Genomic DNA, 26,094 nt, shown 5'->3' with positions numbered 1-26,094 from the left:
TTGGCCATTGCTGGGAGACCTGAAAATTGGGCTCATGAAACCTTCTTAGGTATTGTAACTTATGCCCAAATTCTAGCACTGTAACGCCAGGCCCAAGTTTGTATGGATTTCGGGTTTGTCCTTTAAAAGAATAACACTCGTAACAATAACTAAATTTGAAACAATTATTATTGTTGTTATTATATTTGTTATTATAGTTGTTATTACAACTCGTAACAAAAACTCAATATAACAAAGGGTTCCTACAATTTAGTAGGCGCATGTGTAATCAGGAGCGAACGGAACGTGAACGCGAAGCGGGAGGGGAGGGTCGACTGACTCACCAATCGCGCGCTCGGAACGGTGCTACGTCTTTCCCCGCGTCCCGCTTGACAACCAAAGAGACCTAAAAACAACTTCTGCGCATCTAACGACTCTTGCCAAGTTACGTGCCGGAGACTATAAGAGGGGCTCACTTAACGGTGATCATTTGTTTAATTAATTATATATAAATAAAAGACGAACAAACAATTTTCACATTCGAACATTAACGAACAAACGACGAACAAATAATAAAAAATAAAAAAATCCGAAATTAAAAAAAAGGGGGCCAAATTTACAGAGCCACATTGTACCGTAATAAGTTTTTTTGAAGGGATTTTATGACCTGGTAACTGAGACCTTTAAGTCATGTCTTATTTTAATTTATTTCATATTTTTATGAAAAATTATATTATGGAGTGAAATGAAATGAAGATGATTAATTTGAGACATTAATCAACTGCGATGAAATTAAATGAAATGAAATGGGATGAGATATAATCTCAGTAGAATGGTGGTCATTTACTAAGATTTTTTCAGTGGACTTTTTGGAGGATCCCGAGAAGTTACGTCCAGCGGCTTTGTTTTATTTTCCCAAATTTGTGCACTTTCACATAGGTACATTACAAGCAAGCAGACATATTTTGATTAACTCAAGAATATGAAATAATATGACCGATGTGTATAAGGAACTAAATTATGAATAGACGATGAATTACACAGAATTATTAACCCTAATATTACACGATCAATCTACAGATACATTTTTGTTTTGTCGAATATAATTTTAATATTATTATTATTTTAATATTAATCTTTAGTCTATTACCTAGTAAAGTCCCGGAGATATCATTCATTCAATTAAAAGAATTGTAGTGGATTTCCATATTATTGCATATATGCCATAAGGAAGTCACATAGAGCGTTTAGTTTAATGAATTTCAAATTAAAAAATTGCGTCAAAGTGTTTCGTATACACTATATTTTTGCAATACAATAGACGCTAAAAGCAGTAATTGCAGTAAATCTACTGTCATTACACTGCGTTACTGTATGACACAAACAAAGTAGGTTACTTGGAACATAATTTTTTCTTTATTTAAATATAGCTATCGGCTTTTGAGAATTTTTGATGTCATTGTTGCCAGCAATAGTTAATTTTATTTTCAAATTACAGTTTCAATTACAAAGTACATTACTAAACTTGGCTCTTTATGTAGGTATTTGAAAAGAGAAGAGGAACTCAATAAAACAAAGTTGATTCTATCGATCAATATCAATTAGGATGAAACAAAATGCGATAAAATTAAATACTGTGTCTAGCGATTTTAGTAAGTACGTTTATTTATATTAAACACAATGATATTTAACAAACCACCGGTAGTTCTATCCGGAAAATCTATTCCATTATCAGCATGTAGTGTAATTAGTCTATGCATTAGTGATAACCTATGATCCGCGCTCAACTGTCATGGCGGCGGCCGCCATTGCGACATATGTGTGTGACAAGTCATGACATTTATGTACAAGATTTATGAAAAAATCCAATGGCAGATTCATTCTTTGGGTTCGATACTTCATTATCGGTGAGTCTAATAACTGACTTAGATAAATAAAAAGTTAGATTGTAGCAGAAAGTGCTACAAATAAAAGCGCGCAAGCATCAGTGCCAACACGCCACACTTCAGTATGCTTATGTTTCTAAGCTAAATGTTTGCTTTTTTATCCTTTAAAGTCACATTAAATAGTTTTTAGACAATTGTTAAAACAAATACAACTTATAATTTGTCTAACTTATAAGTTTTATAATCAAAATAGTCGGAAAATTCGCCAATTTTAACATTTTAACATTGACCGAACTGTCAATCCGATAGCTATAATAGCTTTGTTTATATAAAATTATGAGTTTTGAGAAAAACATGCCACTGTATTTTCTACCTAAGTGCTGTTTATCTAACGAACTCATTGTGAATAAGAAGCATAAACTTGTCCTTATTAAAACAATTAAGTTATCAAAACAAAATTGATGCAAGTTGTGAAGTTCAAAATGTTACATTTTGTGAAAAGTTTTCAACATCACTGATATAATACCTTTCACTTTACCACGACAATTTTATTATTAATTCGAAATAAAACAGCGGGTTATCGTGATTTACAGTTTCGTACCTGCAAAACAGAAAAATGTTCTTTATAATATTTTTCACAAGAAAGTCGTAAGTAAAGTAACATATAAGTCTCTGGTAAGCAGAGTGAGGGCCAGCTCCAACAGTATCCTGAGCATGATCGCAAGCAGGCTGGACTGTGTATACATGGGTCGCTGTTGTTCCATCTCCCATGGAATGTTACGACAGTAATTCATTGTGATGTAAATACAACTACTAACATAGGTCTAAGTCTTATTAACAATTTATATGAGTCATGGTTACTTGCAATAAAAACATTATTATTATTATTATTATAATATACTGACACGAGTTTCTGGAGCTAGAATGGAAAGTTTGCAATACCTTATCACGTTGATTGCCCGGCGCATATTCCATGCCCAAGCATTGTGCCTGTGCAAATCAGAAAAATGTTCCTTATAATTTTTTTCAAAAGAAAGTTGCACAATCGCGCGCTTACAATACAACAGCTGCCCCATCCTTCATACCATCGCATTACTCTTTCTGGGCAGCAACGTGCAGGGTGGTAATACCAAACGTGAGGCCTGATAAGACATCGTACCGCCAGTAAATGCGCAGATCATATTTTTGTGATTTTCGTTTTATTTATTCTTTCAACTTGGAAGTGTTCCTCAACTATGTATTTTATTAGAAAATTTTGTACTTGTGTGCGGGATTTGAACACCGTTGCAGTCTTATCCTGCAATATGAATACAGCGGGTGTCATCTTTTAGACCATAATGACTTCATATTGGATGTCCCAAGGGATTCACCAGAGAACAGGCAGCCGTGATCCCTCAGTGTATTATACCAGTTATATCAGTAGACTGTGTTTATTAGCCAGCTTGTAGTGAGCTGTAGAGTGTATTTTAAGCCAGCATGCTTAGGTAGCAGTGAAAGTAGCCACATATGTTTTTTTTTTTTAATTTTCCCGTAATTTAAATTTGCCAAATCACCATCTGGCAGGTTTCATCTCCATCTTCTAGAAATGCTGTGCTAACCATAGAATATTGTTGTTTTTGAAATGTATTATTTTGTTCGAGAATAAACTTCACCTGATAAATCTGCTGTCTAAGTGCAACAGTGACATACATACACAGTGTAAATATAACTTTGTTATTTCTGAAATAGCATTTAAATCTGACGCACATGTAATGTGTGTAAACATGGTATGGTGTGGTATGGCTCCAGATGACACATCCTTTAGAATATTCAATATAGATTATTACATAATAATAAGACAAAATAGCTATGTTCAAATAAATGCATATGATGATGGTTGTAGATGGAGATTTAAATTAAAATAAGTTTTCATGGAGAGATAATCGAAAAGTATTAGTTGTCATTTGAGACTGCCATGATCACACATATTCCAGAGTCCTGAACTTGGGCTTGCCTGGTGTCAAGTGGATACCGGAGCCCATAGACATCTATAACGCATTAGCCGCGACCCACCACGAGATATAAGTTCTAAGGTCTCAGTACAGTACAAACCGAAATGCATTGCTGCTTCACGGCTAGAATAGGCAGGGTGGTGGTATCTACCCGTACAGACTCACAAGACGTCCTACGACCAGCTACTTTAAGTCACAGTCGTTCTTAGACTGATCTGATATCACTTCAAATTATTGGTAAATCCAATTTGAAACAAATTTAAATTAACAATTGCACCTAATTACATATCACCATTAAGGGGATACTATAAATGAGTCGACTATTATCAAAGCCGGCAATCTGACTTTTGGACAATGATTGGTAAATCAGAAAAACGAATTATTGACTTTGTATTCCATTGGCAGTCACAAAACTCTTCGGAATGACATCTTAGATAAATAACAGGTTAACTATTAACCTTTATTTAATGCAGGTTTTGAACCGTATTCTTTGAAGGAGACGATTATATTCAAATCAATCTGTATTGACATATCAATAAAAATTTTTTGTCCAAATGCACAGATTGCCACCTTTGATAATAGACGACTCAAATAATGATAAAATCAAAACAATAATATGTTAATGGTTAAAGAGTTTAAGATTAAAATCCTTTGTTCTTATATTCATATCACAAATGTTGACTAAATTGATTTATTTAATTGACTTCACTTGACAATGTATGATAACAGAGGACTACATCATTGATTTCATTGTTGACATTTGAAGCCTTGCAGTGTTTTGCATGTTTCATTTTATTGCATTTTCGAATCTCGTTGTTCTAGTTCATGAATTTTGTAACATTGATCTCATATGTGACTCCCAATTCAAAGTAGTATTATGTAAAAATTATATTGTACTCGGAGTTAGCCTAAACATTGGCTCGCTTCCCTATTCATGGACCATATGGTATTTGTTTCTTTTAGTCAAACATGTAATTAAAAGAAAGATACATCAACGCTTATGTTATAAAGTTTTTAATGTCGTAATATAATCTAAAATAATTATGAATTGTTGCTAGTCACTCTATAAGCTCTTTTTTTTTTTTTACTTTACTACTCCGGATACAAATCGTTGAGCATCTACAATTTCATTCAAATGACCAGCTAAAAGGCTTAAACATTAGAAATGCAGTACTAGTTTATTAACTAGCGACAATAAGATGTTCTAAAACTAGTTCAACCAGTGTATTTGATTCACAGTTTTATTTATTTCAGAACTTAAATGACGACGAAGGTTGCGCAGAACCCTCAGAGGACGAATACGATGCGTTGAACGATGAGACATTCGGCCATGGATGTAAGTGTGGAACCATATATTTTGTTATTGTTGTATGTCAAACCATATCTTGCCATAGTAAATGCCAAAGATAAAGTAATCTATAGAGCTAAAACCTATTCTGAAAGACTAGAAACTCAACCAAATAACCTTGCTAAATGTCTAATGGACAATCAAATGACTACAAGAAGACTTAGAAGAAGAAGATCTACTGTAGATTGTAGCACCGGCTATTTCATTGTTTGTTTCAAAACTACAGTTGAATGTCTAAAGAAACTAAAAACAGAAAAAGAAATACGTGTGGCACTCGGGGACTGCCGCGGTAAAGCTATTGCATAGCATTTTTTAGCCACTTATGCAATTATAATTAGACAATAATAATTTAATACTAAAACAATAATAAAATAAGACCACGCTATATTTATAAACATTAACAAAAGCAAAGCATTAAGTGTGCCCTTACACTCATAAGCTAGACCGCGCGAGAGAGAGATGGGCAGACTTTTCATGATGCGCATGCAGTGCGACGTGACGCCGCGCGCTTGTACATAAACACTACACAAGCGCAACGTATGCATGTGTTGAACGCGAGCTTCATGGTAGGCGGAGTGAAGGGCGTTAGGTTTTATTTTCGTTATGGAATTTCTTGAGCGAGGTTTTATTTTCGTTATGGAATTTCTTGAGCGTGGTTTTATTTTCGTTATGGAATTTCTTGATTCGGTCGCCGCGATAAAAGCTATCCAATAGCTTAAAAAAAAGTCAAACTAAACGCATCAAAATATTTATTATTCTTCAGTATTTTAAACTGTTTGATTACTATTCATTATGTTTTATTTTTGTTCATTCATTACATTACATTGTCTTCCTGCTTCTAATATTTTCTCAAAACCAATTTCAACTCTCACACTCCATAATATGTTGCCAATTGTTGCATGTTAATCTTTAATTTATCATCAGTTTGTTTAGTTTGGGTCAAATTCCGTTCTGCTTAGCCGGGCTGTGCTAAAACTTTTAGGAGCTGGCCTGATCCCAGGATTAAACTAACAATTCTCTTGAATCCCATTCACTTAAGGGTGCCGGCTCCACCATATTGCTGAGAGGAGAATTTGGAGAATGTCAATGGACTTACAGCCTTGGTGTAGACTAAATATTTATTTAAGTAGTTTATGATTATTTAAGCTTACACAGAAACGACAATATTATTCGGAATTTAATTATCATCATCATAGAGCAGTCGTGGTCATGTGGAATTCTTTTTAATTAAAGCCTTGACAAATGTTCTCCATAGTTTGCGAACTGAGGCTTGGCGCGCACTCGTTAAGTGGGGTTTTAGTAAGGTCTTTCTCCTGATCAGTCCAGCGCATGGGGCTTCGTCTATGAGATCTTTTACCATTGACCCTACCTTGAACAACAAGTTTCTCGATAGACTGCTGGCCGTCGCAATACGTGTCCCAAATATCGAAGAATCCTGGATTGCACTGTTGACGATAATCTTTGAGAAATATTAAGATTTGGGGAGTTTACGACGAAAGGAAAGATCTTCCACCGAGCGGATGATATTGCTCGGTAGACCGACGGTCCGAATGTTGTTGTTCGGAACTTGTATATATTATGCGCTTTATCTTGAAAATGTCGTAAGCGAGATTCAGGCATCTGTCATTTATCTTGCGTTGTATGATGGCTACCCGCCACATCACTCTCCTCCGAGACTGGAGGTCGTGTCATTTTTAATTAGCGTTGTCCGTGCTGAGATTAGCTTGCAAGGGCCAGTGCTGCTCGAAGCCTGCGGTGAGTCGAGGCTGAGCTTGAATGCTGCGTGCGTGTCGCCAGTGCTGCTCGAAGTCTGCGGTGAGTCGAGGCTGAGCTTGAATGCTGCGTGCGTGTCGCCAGTAGTCCATGTGTGCAGAGCTGCCACGCCGGAGATGTGTGACCCCAAGCGTTGATGATCCGGTCGTGGGCTGCGATGAACTGTAGCGGCGTGATGAGGCAGTGAAGTTGCGTGCCGTAGGACCAGGAAGCGCGGTGAGTCGGCTGCGATGGTCCTGTTGAGGCTGCGATGCTGGCTTGCTGTGGGACGACTGTCAATGACGTGCTTTTATCTGCGAGAATGCGGGGGGATTGTGGTAGCCGAAGTTCTTGATGCGCTGAAGATGAATCAGAAGGTTGCGTGTTCACATCACGTCGGAGTCACCAGTTTGGGGAGTTTACGACGAAAGGAAAGATCTTCCACCGAGCGGATGATATTGCTCGGTAGACCGACGGTCCGAATGTTGTTGTTCGGAACTTGTATATATTATGCGCTTTATCTTGAAAATGTCGTAAGCGAGATTCAGGCATCTGTCATTTATCTTGCGTTGTATGATGGCTACCCGCCACAAAGATCTTTTAGGATAGAGGCATTGGTGCTATGCTCAGTCCAATACATACGGAACATCTTTCTCCACCACCACATTTTTAATGCATCGATCCTTCTTCTAATTTAAGTATAAGTGTGCTTAAATTGAAAATGTCGTTAATTCGATTCAATATTTTGACTCGTATCATAGACTCTGTTTTATGAGAGTGACCGTTATGTTGATAGTGGTGGGTGATATTCACTTTATAAACAAGCCAAGTATCTTACCTAAAACCCACCTGGTAATACAACTGATATGTGACCATTGGTTTTTTGTTTTCAGCCGACGAATATGACTGGGAGGTGGAACATGAGCACCTCGCCGGACAGCTCGAGAGCAGTCGACGCCAGAACAGCGGCATCGACGAGATTGCCAACTCACAGCTCGGTTAGTAAACTTATTCAGAAAATATTCTCTGACTGATATAAATGACAATTTCTGCCGTGAAGCAGTAATGCGTTTCGGTTTGAAGGGTGGGGCAGCCGTTGTAACTATACTGAGACCTTAGAACTTATATCTCAAGGAGGAAGGCGCATTTACATTGTAGATGTCTATGGGCTCCAGTATCCACTCAACACCAGGTGGTCTGTGAGCTCGTCCACCCATCTAAGCAATAACAGAAAAGGTAACTTTTTATTTATTTTTTCAGAGCTGTCACTGTCGCAGCTAGTTTTGGACGATACGGACGCGCCGCAGTCCGGGTCGCTCGGCTCCAGCGTTTGGAGAAACGATGCGCCGTTCCCAGGACCGCCGGCCGTGAGCATTTGATTATATTTTTTTTTACGAACTACCCGCAAAAATTTGGCCTTATTTTATTCGGGCTTCGTTAATCTGTTTGTAAATATAAGCTGAGGAATGAGTGAGACTTTTTGGGGGGAACGCGAGGAGTGAAGTTGTGTGATTTGTTTTATTTTGTCTATTTAGTGTTTCTTCAGGTTTAAATGTGTAATAATGGTGGTTCATTAACTGTTCAATATCTGTGAAAGTGCACAAATGTGGGAAAATGAAACAAAGCCGCTGGACGTAACTTCTCGGGATCCTCCAAAAAGTCCACTGATAAATCTTAGTAAATGGCCACCATTTTACTGAGATTATATTTCATCCCATATCATCTCATCTCATTTCATTTCATCCCATTTGATTAATGTCTCAAATTAACCATCCTCATTTCATTTCACTCCATAATATCATTTTTCATAAAAATATGAATATAAATTAAAATAAGACATGACACGAAAGAAAGGTCTCAGTTACAAGGTCATAAAATACCTTAAAAAAAAAGGAATGAATGAGACTAATCCTACATTATAAACCGCTATGCTATTATTTATACTAATATATAAATCTACAGTGGTTTTTACGGATGTTCCGTTATAACTATTGAACTGTGCATCCGATTGACTTGAAACTTGGTATCCATGTAGAAAATACATGTACTTAATGGATAGGATAATATTTATATGAGTGTTGGACTCCCTAATAATAATGACCATAAATAATAATGTTAATTTTAAATGTCCAGTGAAGCGGGCGAGTACGGCTAGTAAGCCATAAAGCCAATAGGAATATGTATGAATATCTGTGCCGTGGGGAGTACTTGTTTCTAGAAAAATAACTACTAATTATTTGACAATTGTTATAAAATTAGATGTATTGTGGTGTGAAGAGTGGCACAGATAATATTGAGACTGCGACTTAATGACCCAAGATGGCGTTCATGTTGCTGTATCTTTGGGCCCTGGTAGCCACTTTACCCCAGGTGGGCTGTGAGCTCATTCACCACTCTAACGCAATACAATAAAATTAGATGATTTTGCGTCCGAACAGCCGGCGCCGCTCAAGAACGTATGCACGGTCGAAGAGTTGGAGCGGCAGCTGCGTCACGCGCAGTCGCAACCCATGCAACAGCACTCCTCGCAGCAGCCGTACAACTCGCAGAACTACTACCAGGTAAGACCTGGCCTTGTAACGACACTTTTGAGCCACTGAATGTTTGCGAATTCACTAAAAAGTCCCAGTTTTTCGAAGTCTCCAACAAGGGCGTAAGGTTTGGTTATCTCTTCTTTTTTTTAGGCCCTTAACTTGGGACGAATTATTAAAAAAAAAAGTTATAGTCTCACTGTACGGTAGGCAGCGGCTTGGCTCTGCCCCTGGCATTACTAATGTCCATGGGCGACGGTATCCACTCACCATCAGGTGGGCCGTATTGTCGTCTGCCTAGAAGGGCAATAAAAAAAAACTAGTACTAATATACTGGAGTAAATAATTTACACAGTTGATAAACAGTCCATTGTTTGTTACCCACAAAATAAAGATGTTTCGTTTTCTTTCCAGCCAAGGTTTCCGGTGATACTACAAAGACCTCCAGGCTTACAAGCGCCCGTATTAGTACCGTTCGTATCCCAGCAGCACAACATGAACCAACCAATGAACACAATGCTCAGTCAGAACAATCAAATTCAGCAAAACAATCAAATGATGAGCAATCAAATGGGCCAAAACCAGTTTATGCAGAACAACCAGATTGGACAGTTTCAGAACAGTCAAATGGGAACGAATTTAGGGCCTAATGTACACCAGATGAGACAAAACATGAAAATGAATCAAATGGGTCCAAAGAAACCTATGCCACAGAACTTAAATCAGATGAGCCAAAACGTTAATCAAATGCCCAAAAATATGACACAAATGGGACAGAATATCGCCCAACCACATCCTCAAATTAATCAGAACATCCCGCAAATGAATCCGAACATAAATCAAATGAACCTGTCTCAGATGCCGCATAATTACAATCACATGAACCAAAATTCTAGCCAAATGGGTCCAAGTATGAATCAGATTGGCCCAAACACAAACCACATGGGACCAGGTATAGGCCAAATATCCCAACCGATTAACAAACTAGGTTCAAACGTTAACCAAATGACGCCCAACATGAATCCAAACTCAAATCATATAAATCAAATGATTCCCAATTTGAATAAAATGCCTCCCAATTCTCAGTTGGCTCAAAATTCAAACCAATTAAGCTCTAACACAAAACCGATGAATCAAAACGTGAATCAAATGATGAACGGTAATCAGTTTGGCCAAATGAATCAGTTCCCGCATATGATGGGCCAGCCACGCATGATGGGGCCTCCACCCGGTATCAATATGCCCAGGCAAAACTACAACCAGCAGAACGTTGGACAGTTTAATTCCAACATTCGAGTAAGTACAATATTTTAATTATTAAGTAATTCTTTATTAAGTGCATCAATCAATACATACAACACTAATATTCTCAAATACCCTCCACACTAAAAAATATACAGACCCGCATAATACATTTTGTGTGGACTAATTTTAATCATAAACGTATTAATTACTTGTGTTTATTTCCAAATAGTACATTGTGTTGTTTCCGAACGAAACCCACCACAAGTACCTATCAGATAACTTATTGGGAAGACACTTCAAACCATATGTGTAAATTTAATTGGAACATGATTAATATTTATATTTCTTTAATGAATTGCGTTGTGAATTAAAATGTGTTTGGGACTGAGAAAAGGATAAGTTTAGGGCTTCCTTGATCTTCAAACTGGAATGCGTGATGCTGCAGTGATGGACAGGGGCATGGTTCCATGACCTTGGGTTGCAGTATACCCTACCAACAGTAGATTATAGTAAATAAGGAAGCGTTATAGAAACATCATAATGACGACTGACATTTATCAATTTACCAAATTTTCTAATGTGAATGTAACACAAAATAGATTACAGATTAAGTTGCTGTTCGTTGCTAGCGATTCGTTTTGTGGGCGTCTCAATATTGAGGTTTACTTTAAGAAATATACCTTTATTACTGTTGTATTGACAATACTAATTTGTTGCAAGGGGCCGACACTGAAGAATGAATCGCAGCAAGTGCCCACTCAACAATACAATCAGATCGCGAACAAAATGAGCCAGCCAGCCAAATCAGTATCCCCGCAGAGGCTAAAGAAAATCGAAACGAAACAAAAGACAAGAATCTACAACAACACAAATTTATCCTCGCAGAATTTAGTTCAAATAATACAGAACACTCATCCGATACTGCAGTACAACAGCGGGTTCCATAATGCATCGCACCATCCCATGCTGGGTCGTGGTCCTCTGAACAATCAGCTCAACCATCCACTCTTGAATCAGAGGCAGAACGGAACCTACAGTAACAGGTGAGTTGCACGATATATCTTCTAATATTAATATTTAGAGGAGTGTGGAAGGAGAGAACATATTTTTTTGTTGCTTATAAAGGAAGACGAGCTCACAGCCCACCTGGTGTTAAGTGGAGTTAAGTTAAGTTACTGGAGCCCATAGACATCTACAACGTAAATGCGCCACCCACCTTGAGATAAGTTCTAAGGTCTCAGTATAGTTACAACGGCTGCTCCACCCTTCAAACCGAAACGCATTACTGCTTGACGGCAAAAATAGGCGCGGTGGTGGTACCTACTCGTTCGGACTCACAAGAGGTCCTACCACCAGTAAGGTTAAGGAAGTTAGCTTATTTTTTTGGTCAGAAGGAAATCGCCGAACTTTCGCCCTCCACTGGGGATGGCAGGCGGAGCATGTCGGAGTCGACTAAAAACCTCCGGTCGCTCGAAACAAACCACGTCCGAACCTCGCATGAGACAGAACTCATGAAAAGAAAAAAGGGGGGAAAGTGAGGCCTTTAGTGCGGGGCACATCTTCCCCATCACCCCCCCCCTCGGGACGCTGGTTAGAATGGGTTATCCTACAGAATACCACGCTTGGTCAGGACCAGCGCAGCTCGAGGACAGCCGGCACCTAGAGCTACCTAGAGCACCTAGAGTTAGCTACCTTTTATCCCGAAGAAGCACGTTGCTCTCGTAGGAAACCACAATGCCTATAATGCTTATGATGTCTCAAAATGTCTCTTATGATTGCAGAGACTCCTCGCAAGACGAGGAGGTCGCCAACGAAGACGAGTACGCTGGTCTCATGTCGCAGAGAGAGAAGCAGTGGCTACTGAATATACAGATGCTGCAACTGAACACGGGGACTCCGTACATACACGATTATTATTATACCGTACGTAAATACGATGCTAAAAATGTGTATGTAGTTTTTTTTTGTGATTTTATGACCTGGTAACTAAGACCTTTAGGTCAAGTCTTATTTTAATTTTAATGAATTTTTTTTTTATGAAAAATGATATGAATTGAGATGAGGTTGATTCATATGAGACATGGCACGAGATGAGATGATATGGGATGAAATATAATCTCAGTAAAATGGTGGTCGTTTACTGAGACTTTTTCGGTGGTTTTTTTAGAGGATCCCGAAAAGTTATGTTACCAGTAATTACGCAAATTACAATTTTGCGGTTTTGATTTTTATTACACGATGTTATTCCTTCACCGTGGAAGTCAATCGTGAACATTTGTTGAGTACGTCTATCATTAGAAAAATTGGTACCCGCCTGCGGGATTCGAACACCGGTACATCGCTAGATACGAATGCACCGCCTTATCCATTAGGCCACGACGACTTTGAAATTCGAGATTCGTATCGCTATCGAGAAAAAATGTATAGGACTTAAACAGCGCCCCTACCGTCCGTAAAAAGAATTAATTTCACCAACACGAATGAATTTACTTACTTTCGTTTCCCAATCGAGTCGTCACGTTATCGAAACTCGAAACTTCTTTATTCTTTATTGTACACAGTTAATACGATACAATAATTGCGAAAAGTTATAAAAGGCAAGCTTAACTCCACAATTGAGTTGTCTACCAGCTGACCGTTCTTAAAGAGGGAGAGCTTTACATAGGTGGGTAGAAGAGTACAATCTAATCAATTTACTTATTGATACAATACACAATAATAATAATAAAGCACTGATACATAATATATCAGACTAAATACATACACACAATTACACACATAAATAACATAAACATATTTTAAACATACACGTACATAATATATGAAATACATAAAATATATACAATACATAAAATAAATACATATTATAAGTAATACTAAATCGATAGATAGTGCTCCTTTACTCTTAGTCATAAGTAACCTATAGTCATAATTTATACTCGTAATCGAGAGAACGAAAATTGATTTGACATGCGGTAACGTAAATCTCGAAGACTGGCTATCGAGTATTACCGTCTAATGCAGTGGTCGTCACACTTTTCTGGTCAAGGGCCACATAGGACAATGTGAGGTATCATCACTGCGGGCCACACATTTTTGGACTGTTTAGTTGACTACCAGTCAATTGACATATCTAATATCAAGTGTCAAAAGGCGATTGTACCATAGATAAATCAATTATAATTATTATTTATGCAACGTGGGTAGTTTATTAATTAGGAATAGGCATGAGAACATATCTGTAATGATAAAGATGGTAAATAATATATCAGTATTTTTTTATTTCTACTAAAATTGTTTATTCGGGCGCGGGCCGCGGAAATATCGTCCACGGGTCTAATGTAATGATCCTTTTTCGTATCGACTCGATACATTTACATTACGATTTCGATAGAATTTCGTGCTTGATGTTACAGGTTAAATAAATAAATATATATATTTTTGTTAAGGTCTTCTTAGAGAGGCAGGCAAATAAAGAGAAGGAAGGCGTGAAGGAAGCTCACAAGGCCAACCAACAGAATCATCCCTTCTACAGCGGCAGTAAGTTGCTCATACATTATTAGTGACTGGCGAACAGCATATTCTGCTATCTTCTTTTTCGTCGTCTTATCCCACCAGGTGGGGTCGGCACAACTCATTTTTCTATTCCATTCTCTTCTAGCAGCCGTCATACCAACACTCACTCCTCTCTCCCTCATACCGTTATTCACACACTATCCATGTCTTATTCGGTCGACCTCTTCCCCCTATACTCTGCTCTATTTTGGTATCACATAGGATATGAACTTATTCGGTGGAAATATCCCCTTACTAGTTTATTTATCGATTTTTCCCTACCTATTTGCTGGTAGTCTAAATGGCTATTCCAACTGCGCACGGACGGGTAGGTGAGCTCACGGACTCCATCTGTAAGGACATGCTGACACTGGCCTCCTCAAGAGCAGTGCTTCGCAGAATCTACCGCCGGATCGGAAACGCGACACACTGAGAAGATCCGGCGACAAACTCAGTGGGCTGCGTCTGTGGGCTAATAATAATAATCTGCAGCATAAAATATCAATTTTGATATTTGCTCGGGTGCATGTAAATACACCGATAACCATAGTTTATTCATACACACGCTAGGGCTTGCCTGTCGGTTATATATACTCGGCTAAAATCATTACCAGATTATTATTATCATTATTAACCCAGAGACACAGCCCACTGAGTTTCTCGCCGGATCTTCTCAGTGGGTCGCGTTTCCGGACGGGTGGTAGATTCTGCGAAGCACTGCTCTTGCTAGGGTTCGTGTTAGCAACATCGTCAGGTTTGAACCCCGTGAGCTCTCCCACTCATTCTGAGAATCTAGCATAACCCCTCGAGACTACTAGAATAGGTAGACAAAAACTGAAGCAGAAACAGACAGGTGCGGTGGTACCTACTTGGTAATGATAGGATTTCACCCTTCGACAACATTACCTTTGCTCATTTAAACGTATCGTTGTTCGCGCAGCAGTGAAGCAAGACGGTCACCAGCACAGAGAGCGGCACAACTCCAACCGACACAACTCGACGGGCGAGGAGGCCGGGGCTCCGCGGGCCTACGTGCCGACGCAGTTCGAGAACTCGCTCGGGAAGCTGCAGGTACCACCCCTAGCCCGGTAGCGCTGGGCTCGAGATGCGCTCAAAATAATAGGTTGGAGGAAAAGTTTCTTCGCATTTCACTCATTTTGACAGTACGAAAAATAAATAAAAATCACACATTTTCCTAATTTGAATTTGGAATTATCTTCTTTAAAATTTAAACTTTTAATGATACCCAAACCAGCCAGATACAAATAGTATAGCTAAAGAGATTTAATTATAAGTTCATACATACTATAATGCGAAAAGACTTTTCCCCAACCTATTACTTTAGTTAAATGTAAATAAACTATATTAAAAAATGTTGCGAATTTTCTGAAAAAATGTGAAGAAATTTTTTCCCCAACATAAATGAGCACACTTTCGCATTTATAATATTAGGAAACTAAAAAAACTGTTAGTTTAATCCAATTTAAAAATATGTATACGAAGTAAATGAAATCGGTTAATTGGGCACTGTGGTGTAACTGTGGCAAATTGAAATTGAATGTATATTTGCATACACATGAGCATTCTCACAATATGAGTGCTTATTAAGAATTTGTACATAATCTTGAACTTTGACGTCATTGTATAGAATAAAAGAAAACAAGGATTGTATATGAATACTTTTTAATTTGCAGTGTGGCAGCGTTACTGCCCCAAGGAAGTTGATAGATGTGGAAGTGGTCGGTGGAGAGGTGGCACCCTCCAGGATGTCCAGAGCTTCCAGTGTGGCGAGTACAGCCAATCCTGCTGAAGTAAGCTTATACTATTGAACTTCACCTTCGAGGATGCTAGTAAAAAAAATACTGGTGTTAGTCCAGGGATCAAAGTTAAACCATGGTCACGGATACCACAATATTTATATTAATATAATTAATAACTGGAGGTAGCACCTCTTGTGAGTCCCCACAGGTAGGTACCACCACCCTGCCTATTTCTGCCGTGAAGCAGTCATGCGTTTCGGCTTGAAGGGTGGGGCAGCCGTTGTAACCATACATTAGAACTCATATCTCAAGGTGGGTGGCGGCATTTACGTTGTAGATGTCTATGGGCTCCAGTCACCATTTAACACCAGGTGGGCTGTGAGCTCCTCCACCCATCCAAGCAAGTAAAAAAATAATATGAATATAACATTCATTGTGAATCGCAAAAACAATCACAAAATATAAATCCTGCTTGTTAATGTTCAGTATCATAGAATTGTTTCTACTAATCAGTGTTCAAATCTTGAAATCTGAACATTTAGCTGTAGTGTTTTATAAAGTTTTTTTGTTTTTTTTTTGTTTTGTTTTTGTATGCTGTAATTTGTTTATAGACATGAGTAAAAAATTTAGTTTTATTTTTTTCTAAATTCCACAGGCACCTAGAGAGATGAAAAGGACGAAACAATTGCTCCTAGATATAGAAGCGCTGTATCTGATCCTGTTGAGATTAGAAGAGCTAAACGACCCGCTGGCGATATCCAATGCGTTAATACTGAAGGTAAGCTGCCGGATGAGATTTCCCTAGATCAGGGGCTCCCAAACAAATTTTGTCTTTTGCCCACTTTGAGAATAAATTATTTGTTAGCGCCCCTATTTTTTCACCTACTTAAAAACCGAGAGCGAGAGCTCAGTCGATCAAGAGTCCTCCTATATGAAATCACAAATCGCCTTCCAAGCCTCTACACAACGCCCCCTTTTTTTTTTTGGGTCTTACCGCCCCCCTTTAGTGCTGCAGCGCCGACAAGGGGGCGTTATCGCCCACTTTGCGAAACACTGCCCTATATTGAACCCTGGAGTTCGAGAGCTTTCTGTCTGTAAGGATGTCTATGGAACTGAACTATCTAGACTTTGTTTGATACATCTAGCAAATAGTCACTGTCTCACTCAACGGGACAATTTTTTTTCTTCCTATGACATATGGCTCACTGTCGCGAGTAATCTCCGTCGTCCTAGGATATAAAAAATTTCGGGTCTAAGAAGAGTCTTTGGTGCTAAAAAGATGATTATCTCAAAGAATTACTCAGAGTTACTGTCATTAGAAGACTCCAGGGTAGACACCAAGAGAATCGACATTCCTGAGCAGTTTTTTTTTTATAGCCCTTCTAGGCAGACGAGCATACAGCCCACCTGATAGTAAGTGATTACCATTGCCTATGGACTTTAGGAATGCCAAGAGCCAAGAGCCAGAGCCAAGCCGCTGCCTACAAATAGCAGTTTTTTAATGTTTCTATTCAAAGACAAATATACCATAACATTTTACCTTATCGAATTATATGGTGTTCGAAAATTCCAAAATGATGTTTACCAGAAGTCAGTTGACTTGGTATTATTTTGAATTGCTTAAAAGAGTGAATGATATCCTAATTAACCTGGTGTTGAATGCTTACCGGCGCACGTAGACATCAACAATGTAAATGCTGTCACCAGTCTTGAGACATGAGTTCTATCTAAGTCTCATTTAGTTATAGCTTTTTTAATTTTTTTTTTTATTGCTTATATGGGTGGACGAGCTCATAGCCCACCTGGTGTTAAGTGGTTACTGGAGCCCATAGACATCTACGACGTAAATACGCCACCCGCTTTGAGATATAGGTTCTAAGGTCTCAGTATAGTTACAACGGCTGCCCCACCCTTCAAACCGAAACGCATTACTGCTTAACGGTAGAAATTGTGGTACACAACACTCCCTAATACCACTTATAATGTTTCAGGAAAGAGAAGAGAAACAAAAACTATTAGACGGAGCTCAGAAAGAACTGAACAAAGAGGACGATGACGATTCTAATCTGTTCTTGAAGAATATAGAGTCAGTGCAGAGGAGGCCCAAACAGGAGAGCCCCAAGAACGAGAGCATCGATAAGAGACAGGTCAGTCCGGCTCCAGCCCATGTGGTGTGTCAGGCACTCATTTGGTAGCCTTATAGCATTTGGTAACCTGTTAACTTCTTCACTGGGTCTTTTCAGTGGGTTTTTTTTATTTTTTTTTATTGCTTAGATAGGTGGACGAGCTCACAGCCCACCTGGTATTAAGTGGTTACTGGAGCCCATAGACATCTACAACGTAAATGCGCCACCCACCTCGAGATATAAGTTCTAAGGTCTCAGTATAGTTACAACGGCTGCCCCACCCTTCGAACCGAAACGCATTACTGCTTCACGGCAGAAATAGGCGGGGTGGTGGTACCTACCCGTGCGGACTCCCAAGAGGTCCTACCACCAGTAAAAGGGAGATTGGGAGATCCGATGGTAAACTTAGCGAAGCACTGCTCTTGCTAGGTCTAGTGTTATCAATTTATCTCAGGTTGAGCCTGAGAGCTCACCTACCGGGGTATAGCTGAAGTACCCGCAATCGCATTGAATCGCAATCCGCTTCGCATCATATGAGCCTTTCGCTGTTTCGTATCGAGTAGAACCGGTTACTAACTTCGTTTATGATGTCTCTTATAGTGTAAGGTTCTTATAGGCCACACGACATGTCGACAATTTTCTAGAACATTCCCGATAGTACTAGTAGTTTCCAGTCAACCACTGTGACGTCACATATCTTAAGAACTGTCCCGAGCACGTTTCGTCCCCTGTGCACCCCGCGCCCTTGTACCCCGCAGGCGAGCCAGAACTTTCTGCTAATATATTATTATACCATAGCGTAGACTGTGATGAAAATGTATTTCAAGCGGAGTCCTTGAGCCCAGATGGCTTCTTCTCCTTGCAACAAGAGCTTATTTTGGATCATTCTACGCCATTTGCTCGTATCTGCCGCCGAGTGTAGAGCATCGTCACCTGTGGATCTGATCAGTGATGGCTTAGTTAACAATTGACCAGGCTCCCGTGTCGGCAGGTCGTTAACCTGGCGGTAGCCCAGAAGCCGGCACCGGTGAACCTTCTGGACGAGAACAAGGATGACCTGATCAGCAAGATGTTCGCGGGCCTGCTGCACGCCGACCGCGTGGCGCAAATGATGAACGTCAGGAAGGGAAGGGTGAGTTACATCTAGGGATGATCGATATTAGAAAAACATCGATAGTAAAACATCGATATTGTTACGCGCTGGGGTTCGGGATAAATAAAATTCCATCGAAGTATAAATTGAAACTCTATTAGTACTTAGAACATTTGAACACTTCACAAACACTTTAAAATTCTCAGTTCGCTTCAGGTGATCCGTTCGCTGTTTCGCTTCGAGTAGTTCCGATTACTGACTGACTGCGTGCCATCTCTGCAACGCTTTTATAGCCGATATCACATCCCTTGAATTATCGAGAATATTCCACACATTTTAAGTATTGCGCTTTCGCTATCTGACAATAGATGGAGTTGTACTTCTCGAGCGTTCTAGATGCTACTAGATCCTTCGATATTCGTTTCGGCTATTCGGCGATAGATGGCGTGACTCTGGCCGGCGTAACATTAATTAAAACTACGTTTTACGGATTTTAAGCGGGCGTTTAATTATTGGACTTGACTCCGACATCACGCTTCACAATTTACATTTTCTTAATTTGACACACATTTATATAATACGGCTTACAATACGACCGATGTATCTTGGCGAGTCCGAACTTCGCGTAGAAGGCTGCGCACAAACGTTTTTAGGAACCAAATGGTGGCATGACCGACGTGCGCGGGGCGGAGGTCTAGGCTAGGGATTGACTCTGTGTAAACACAATCGTCCCTTTATTCAATCAAATATCGCATACGACTTTTAACGATTTAGAATTTATTGATTTTTGTTTTTATGAGATACTGAACGAAATAGATTTACAAACTTATTGAATGTTGTCGTTAGGAAACGAGACCTCATCTTTAATTAAAAAAAATAATAATAACACTTTATTTTCTTGGTTGAAAGACATGATTTAGTTGAATATCAGTTATTTATAAACAACTACTACAATAGGGACTGTTTGTTAATATTTTAAACCTTCTATAAAATGGAATATAAATAATTTTTTTATTTAAATTTTAATCAATTTGAAAAAAAAATCGATTAAACAACATCCCCAAACACGCATATTGGACATCCCTTTTCTTGACATCGTATAAATTCGGTAATGCTCGGTACGCGGTAATGTGTCTCACTCACACGCTAGCATTAGTGTCGTGTTCGTGTCGCTATCTCTGTCTTGAGTACGGGCGGCTACAAAAGTTTTCATTGATTTGTTATTATTATACTGTTTGTGTTTAGTGCTCAGTTTTTTGTTTAGTTTTAAGATTGTTTGTGCTTACATTTGTTTTAGTATTAACTATCCCTTGGCATTTATACTATTCGTTAACAAAGATGCCACCAAAGCACAATAGTGTTTTAAATCGTCGGTCGACAAACATAATTTTTGATTTTTTTTTTTTTAAAAGAAATAGAAGAAAGCGTAATAGATGTTGACAGTTTTATTTAGAGTTGCTAACGCAAATGGTGTATCGCAACGCACAGTACAGCGGATCGCAACTGAAAGGCAGTGTTCGGGCTCACTTTCGAATTAATTTGATTACGTTCTTTTTACAGCTTTCTGTCTTAATTTATTATTCTTTTATTATCTCTCTTTAATTTATTACGTTATTTTTATAGCTTTCTGTCTCATAGTGTTTTGATATTCATTTTATTTGTACTTGGTCCCTGTATATGGAAATTTTAATTCGTATTTTGATTTAAAAAAATGAATGCTAATAACACTTTTTTTTACGAGTGTACATGCGCGAAAGTTCACCTGTGACTACATTCAGACTCGCCAAGTTACGTCGGTCGTATTGTACTTCGATTAAGTTCATCAGTGTCGTCTAGTATAAAATAGTTGTGTTACCTAGGGAGTTACTAGCTAGAAAGTACATCCACCCGATAACAACCCGTAACATAACCCGAGAAGTTACGTCCAGCGACTTTGTTTCATTTTCCCATATTTGTGCACTTTCACAGATATTAAACATTTAATAAACCACCGTTATTACACATTTAAACCTGAAGAAATAAACTAAATAGACAAAATAAAACAAATCATACAACTTCACTCCTCGCGTTCCCGCCAAAAAGTTCGTTTTTTTTTTTAATGTACATGTCGAAGGTTAAGAATCGAACCCTGTAACCCTCGAGCTACCAAGGATAACTTGTTCATCGAAGTTATAGGATTTTATTTATTTATTCAGATGCTAATATCTCGCTTCGTGAGACGAGTGGGTCCGAGTCACCCTCGCCTGCGCACGCTGTGGGGCCGCTTGCTGAGAGCGCTCACCGTCGCCCGACGTCACGACCCGACCGTCGATCTAGCGACCCCGTACGCAGAGTAAGTGCAGGACTGGATTTCGTTTTGGTGTTACCGGAATCGAGTGGTGTCCTCTGAGCCCGCCCGGGGGAGTGCGGTCCCGGATTTTGGTAGGCAGCGGATCGGCTCTGCCCCTGGCAATGCTGAAGTCCATAGATGACGGTAACCCCTCGCTATCAGGTGGACCGTATGCTCGTCTGCCTACAAGGGCAATAAATATATACATATACTTAGTCTGGCCAATAAATACTAATACAATTAAAAATAAAAATAAACTATTGCAAATAACATTTATTACTTTTACAGTATGTTAGTTTAATACATAAATATAAAACAATTTAAAGTATAAAAAGCTTATTCGAAGTGGTCTCCATTGGCTGCAATACAGTCCTTTAAACGTTGAGGCCAGTTGTCAATAGAAGCACGCACTCTTTCCATGGGAAAAATGTTCACTGCCAATCGTACGGATTGTTTTAGGGACTCCAAATTATCATGGCGTTTAGAGCAAGCCGTACTCTCTAAAACTGACCATAAATCATAATCCAGCGGATAAAGATCGGGACTAGACGACGGCCAGTCTTCAGCTCTGATGAAGTCCGAAACGTTCGTTACTAACCAAGACTACGTAGACCGAGCTTTATGACCTGGCGCCGAATCTTGCTGGAAGGACTATTCTTGATTATTTAACATGGTGTTGTTAAGGGGCTTCACTACCTTCTCAAGAATGGTATCTTGATACACTTGTGCCGATGTTTTGATACCTTTTTCACAAAAGTATGCCTCAGTCATTCCTTCATAGCTAATACCCCACCAAACCATCACTGAAGTCGGATAGTGCTCACGTTGCACTCTGTCGACTAATTGGGAAGCTTCCTTAGAGCTTTGAGCATAAATACGGTCATTTTGTTTGTTAAAATGTTGCTCTATTGTAAAAATTTTCTCATCCGTAAACAAAAATTTTCTATGACCTCCCTTTGCGTACCGCTTCAGTAGTTGTTTCGATTTTACCACCCTATTCTCTTTTTGATTTTCAGTTAAGAAATGACAAGTACGTCTCTTATAGTCTGCAAGTCCTAAGTCATCTTTTAAAATACGCGACATGGTTCTAGGTGCTATCTTCATCTCGCGAGATAAAATCTTTTGCTTTCGGACAGGATTTTTTCGAATTCTTTCCCTTACTGCTTTGACCACCTTTTTCGTACGAACACTACGTGGACGGCCAGATCTTTTTTTGTCACAAACAGAGGAGCTCTCATTGCACCTATTAATAGCCCGGTACACAAACATTTTACTAATACCAAGCGTATGGAGAGTTTTAAAAATTGCATTTGGCTCCATACCTACTTTGTGTAATGCAATCACAGCGATTCGGTTCTCTTTATCACCCCACTCAATTTTAATATCGCAAAATATTGTACAATGTATTGGCGCCAAAATGAGAAAACTCAATGAGCAATCATATAAAAATGACGGATTCCGAATTTAAATGTAATATTTTGTTTATTTTTAATTGTAACAGTATTTATGGCCAGACTAAGTATATAAGGGATGGTTTAGTAGAATAAAGCAATACTTCCTCAAGTATTTCACAATTAATTTTATTTCTCGTCTTAACCACGGAACATCTTACCTCTGACACTTTTTTTGACAACCAACTGACTGTGACCTAGTCAATACACAGATTAAACTAAACTATTCCGACACACATCTGAGGAGCCGGATAACCGATATACATAATAATATAAAATATCAACCTCATGTCTCAAAGTGGATGGGCAATCGCACCGTTATGTGTAGACTCCTATTTGAAGGACAGGATGATCGTCACACGATACTAACTACGCCAGGCGAGACGTCACTTTGACGCGTGACTTGAGCTTTTTAAAACAAGGTTTTCTTATGTTCCAGATACATCCAGAGCACGACGGGCTGGTCGGCCGTGCTGGAGTCGTGCAGCGTTCTATCCGAAGCGTTGGATCCCGCTCGCACGCCCCACGCTCTTTCGTCATCTGTTAGTATAATGTATACATTTGACCGGTCGTAGGACGTCTTGTGAGTCCGCGCGGGTAGGTACCACCGCCCTGCCTATTTCCGCCGTGAAGTAACCAGTAAAAAACCAGTAAGCCGACCCAGAAAGAACTATGCACTGACCGTTTTTTTTGTATGATTGTCCGTTTTGTTTATTTATTTATTTATACCTCATGTAAAATTTGCCTAAGTCAACCAAAGGTAGTGCAGAGTAAATAGTGGTAGGTGCAATGAAATTTATATTAAATTACAAATACATACGCAAAATATATATACACATACGTACATATAATAGTTTTTAGAGTAGTAAACGTTTTAAAGTATTATACGTTTTGATGTAAAAAATCAAAATTATTCCTCTGTGATTTTCAGTTCACGCTATCGGCCATCTGCGCTCTAGTACTGAAAGCGTCTACCCTGGTGAGCACGGGTGAGCCCTCCGCCGGCGAGCGCCAGTGGGCCAAGTTCCTGCGCACAGCGGCCCGCGCCCTCCGCGCCGCGCCCCCCGGCCCCCGCCCCGCGCGCCCCCTGCCCGAGCCCCGCCTGCGCCGCCACCTCCGCCAGCTCGAGGCGCGCGGGCCCGTCGAGATCCTGCAGCGCGGCCAGGCGCCCAACCTCGTCGACATGACGAAGCAAGAGATGCACGAGCTGCTCGTAAAGCATCTATGCTGATGTCCGCGGGCCGAGCCTCGACAGAAGTGTAACTTCTCGGGCTGCAGAAGTGTAACTTCTCGGGCTGCAGAAGTGTAACTTCTCGGGTCGGGCATGCGGAGCTCAGAGCTTTAGTGCGGCGCTTATGAAGCTCCTGAGCGACGAAACGTTTTACTAAACGAGAAGACACGTTTTTTTACTAATTAACTTTTAATTTGTTTTCTTAATTTTTATATGTAGAGTACGTAATTGTAAATATATATTCATATATATATAAAAGAAAGAATGACAGCAAAATCGATGCAAAATTATTGTTTATTTTTCTACAGGCGGCTACATATTTCTTATTTTGTGTTGCCAACGGTCGAGCGATTGGTTATTGTTATGCTTTTAAATTGTAAAGATTAAAGCAGACAGTTATATTATTATAGTATATGATCTGGTTATCGGGAGCTGAAATTTTTTATTTTATTTTATTGTCTTGATGTCGAGGAGTGAGAGGCTGTTTTTGTTTACATGACATTTATCTTTGTAATTAAAGATGCGTTTTATTTGGTATCAAGCATCAACAATTCGATGTTTCTAATTGAATTTCAATTAAGTTTACACCATTCAAATAATTGAAGTTTTTTTTATATTATGATATTTTTTTTCCAAATTTTAAACTTTAAATGGCTCTGCTGTAAAGTTGCAAAAATGTCGCTTATACCAAAATAGCCTTTCACCTTAATCTAACCTTGTCAGTTAAGGAATCTTCTTTCGGAAACTCTTCGATTTCACCGAAGTAATATATCGGATAACATTAACCTTATATCGAAGGTTATTCTAGATCAGAGTTCATTCCAAATGCAAAAACTAAAACTAAAATTGTTACATATTTTTTCTATTTAAACATATTTCTTGGTTGGTTCAATATGATGTTCCGCATACAATCGTTAATAGGTGATAAATACTTTACGTTAGATCTAAGGGAATATAGCTCGTATTGCTGCTAGCATAGGACGTATAATGCTTTGAACTCGCCACCGAATACTTCATCTAACCGGGACTACCTTGTTGATAATAAGTATCGCCTCTATATAGAGTCAATGACCACTTCGTAGGCTGTTATGTATATGTATATTATTGTACTAACTACCCATATTGAGGTCCTTTCCTTAGCCAGCAATGTACCCCGAATTATTTGATTTTGTTACATTGCGCGCTCTCTAAAGGACTGTTCAATACGATTTTTTTATGTGTAGATTTTCTTCGGATATCCATGAAGGCTTTATTCTTTATTTGACAATGACTTGACGTTTGTGTGTTGCACTTAATAACTTACTATTTTGGGGTAGATTATATTAGAAATTTGAGGGGAGAGTCGAGGGTACACAATTCCTAAGGGATAGCGATATTAAAGACGATGACGTAATTATCCTATGATTATACTTAATCTGGCTTATATCAAAAAAAGATTTCCATCGATCCTTTTCTGATGGAAGAAATTTTGTATTTTGCAATAAGATTATCAACTTAAATGTATTTATTACTACATTACATACATAAATATATACAGCCGTTATATGTATGTAGAGCGTATATGTTTCTTTCTTTTTTTTTTTTCATTTAATCATTGTAAATATTAAAAGGTTTTTTTATACATTTAAATTAGTCGTAGTGTAGTTGTTAGATTGCTTGTAATCATTATAAAAATGGTTTTAAAAAAAAAAAAGAAATATATAATTATAAGCTTTTCTTATTTTATTAAATATGTAATAATAAAATTATGCTTTTATTAAACGATCCATCGAATTGTGGAAGGAATATGTTTGGAATCCATAAAAATTCATGGATAA

The 26,094-nt window shown here is 38.8% G+C and overlaps 2 protein-coding genes across 3 annotated transcripts in view; both read left to right on the top strand.

Annotated features, from left to right (window-relative positions):
• Window positions 1–26,094, top strand: part of LOC114246566 (fatty acyl-CoA reductase 1) — a 272,794-nt gene that overhangs the window by 181,927 nt on the left and 64,773 nt on the right. The gene's annotated exons all lie outside the window — the stretch shown is intronic.
• Window positions 1,750–26,022, top strand: LOC114246565 (uncharacterized). Of its 2 annotated transcripts, none has more exons than XM_028179144.2 (17): window positions 1,750–1,886; window positions 5,111–5,192; window positions 7,850–7,954; window positions 8,217–8,323; window positions 9,395–9,517; window positions 9,902–10,783; window positions 11,453–11,775; window positions 12,514–12,655; window positions 14,182–14,272; window positions 15,231–15,358; window positions 15,982–16,098; window positions 16,703–16,825; window positions 18,039–18,194; window positions 19,165–19,305; window positions 21,462–21,598; window positions 23,486–23,588; window positions 23,978–26,022. In XM_028179144.2, exons 1-17 carry the CDS (start codon window positions 1,848–1,850, stop codon window positions 24,275–24,277), a joined length of 3,099 nt encoding a protein of 1,032 aa, XP_028034945.2. In that variant the 5' UTR covers window positions 1,750–1,847; the 3' UTR covers window positions 24,278–26,022. The 2 variants fall into 2 exon arrangements, with proteins under 2 accessions (XP_028034945.2, XP_028034944.2); XM_028179143.2 differs by having other exon boundaries at window positions 15,228–15,358.

The sequence above is a fragment of the Bombyx mandarina genome, chromosome 23 (genome assembly GCF_030267445.1).
Source record: "Bombyx mandarina strain Sakado chromosome 23, ASM3026744v2".
Taxonomy (NCBI): Eukaryota; Metazoa; Arthropoda; class Insecta; order Lepidoptera; family Bombycidae; genus Bombyx; species Bombyx mandarina.
This window is presented reverse-complemented; position numbering and strand designations above follow the sequence as displayed.

Coding starts and splice junctions, on each gene's coding strand:
- LOC114246565 (XM_028179143.2), top strand. CDS start 1,848: ATGGCAGATTCATTCTTTGGGTTCGATACTTCATTATCG. Junction 11,776..12,513: donor AACGGAACCTACAGTAACAG/GTGAGTTGCACG, acceptor TTATGATTGCAG/AGACTCCTCGCAAGACGAGG. Junction 19,306..21,461: donor TGAACGTCAGGAAGGGAAGG/GTGAGTTACATC, acceptor TTATTTATTCAG/ATGCTAATATCTCGCTTCGT.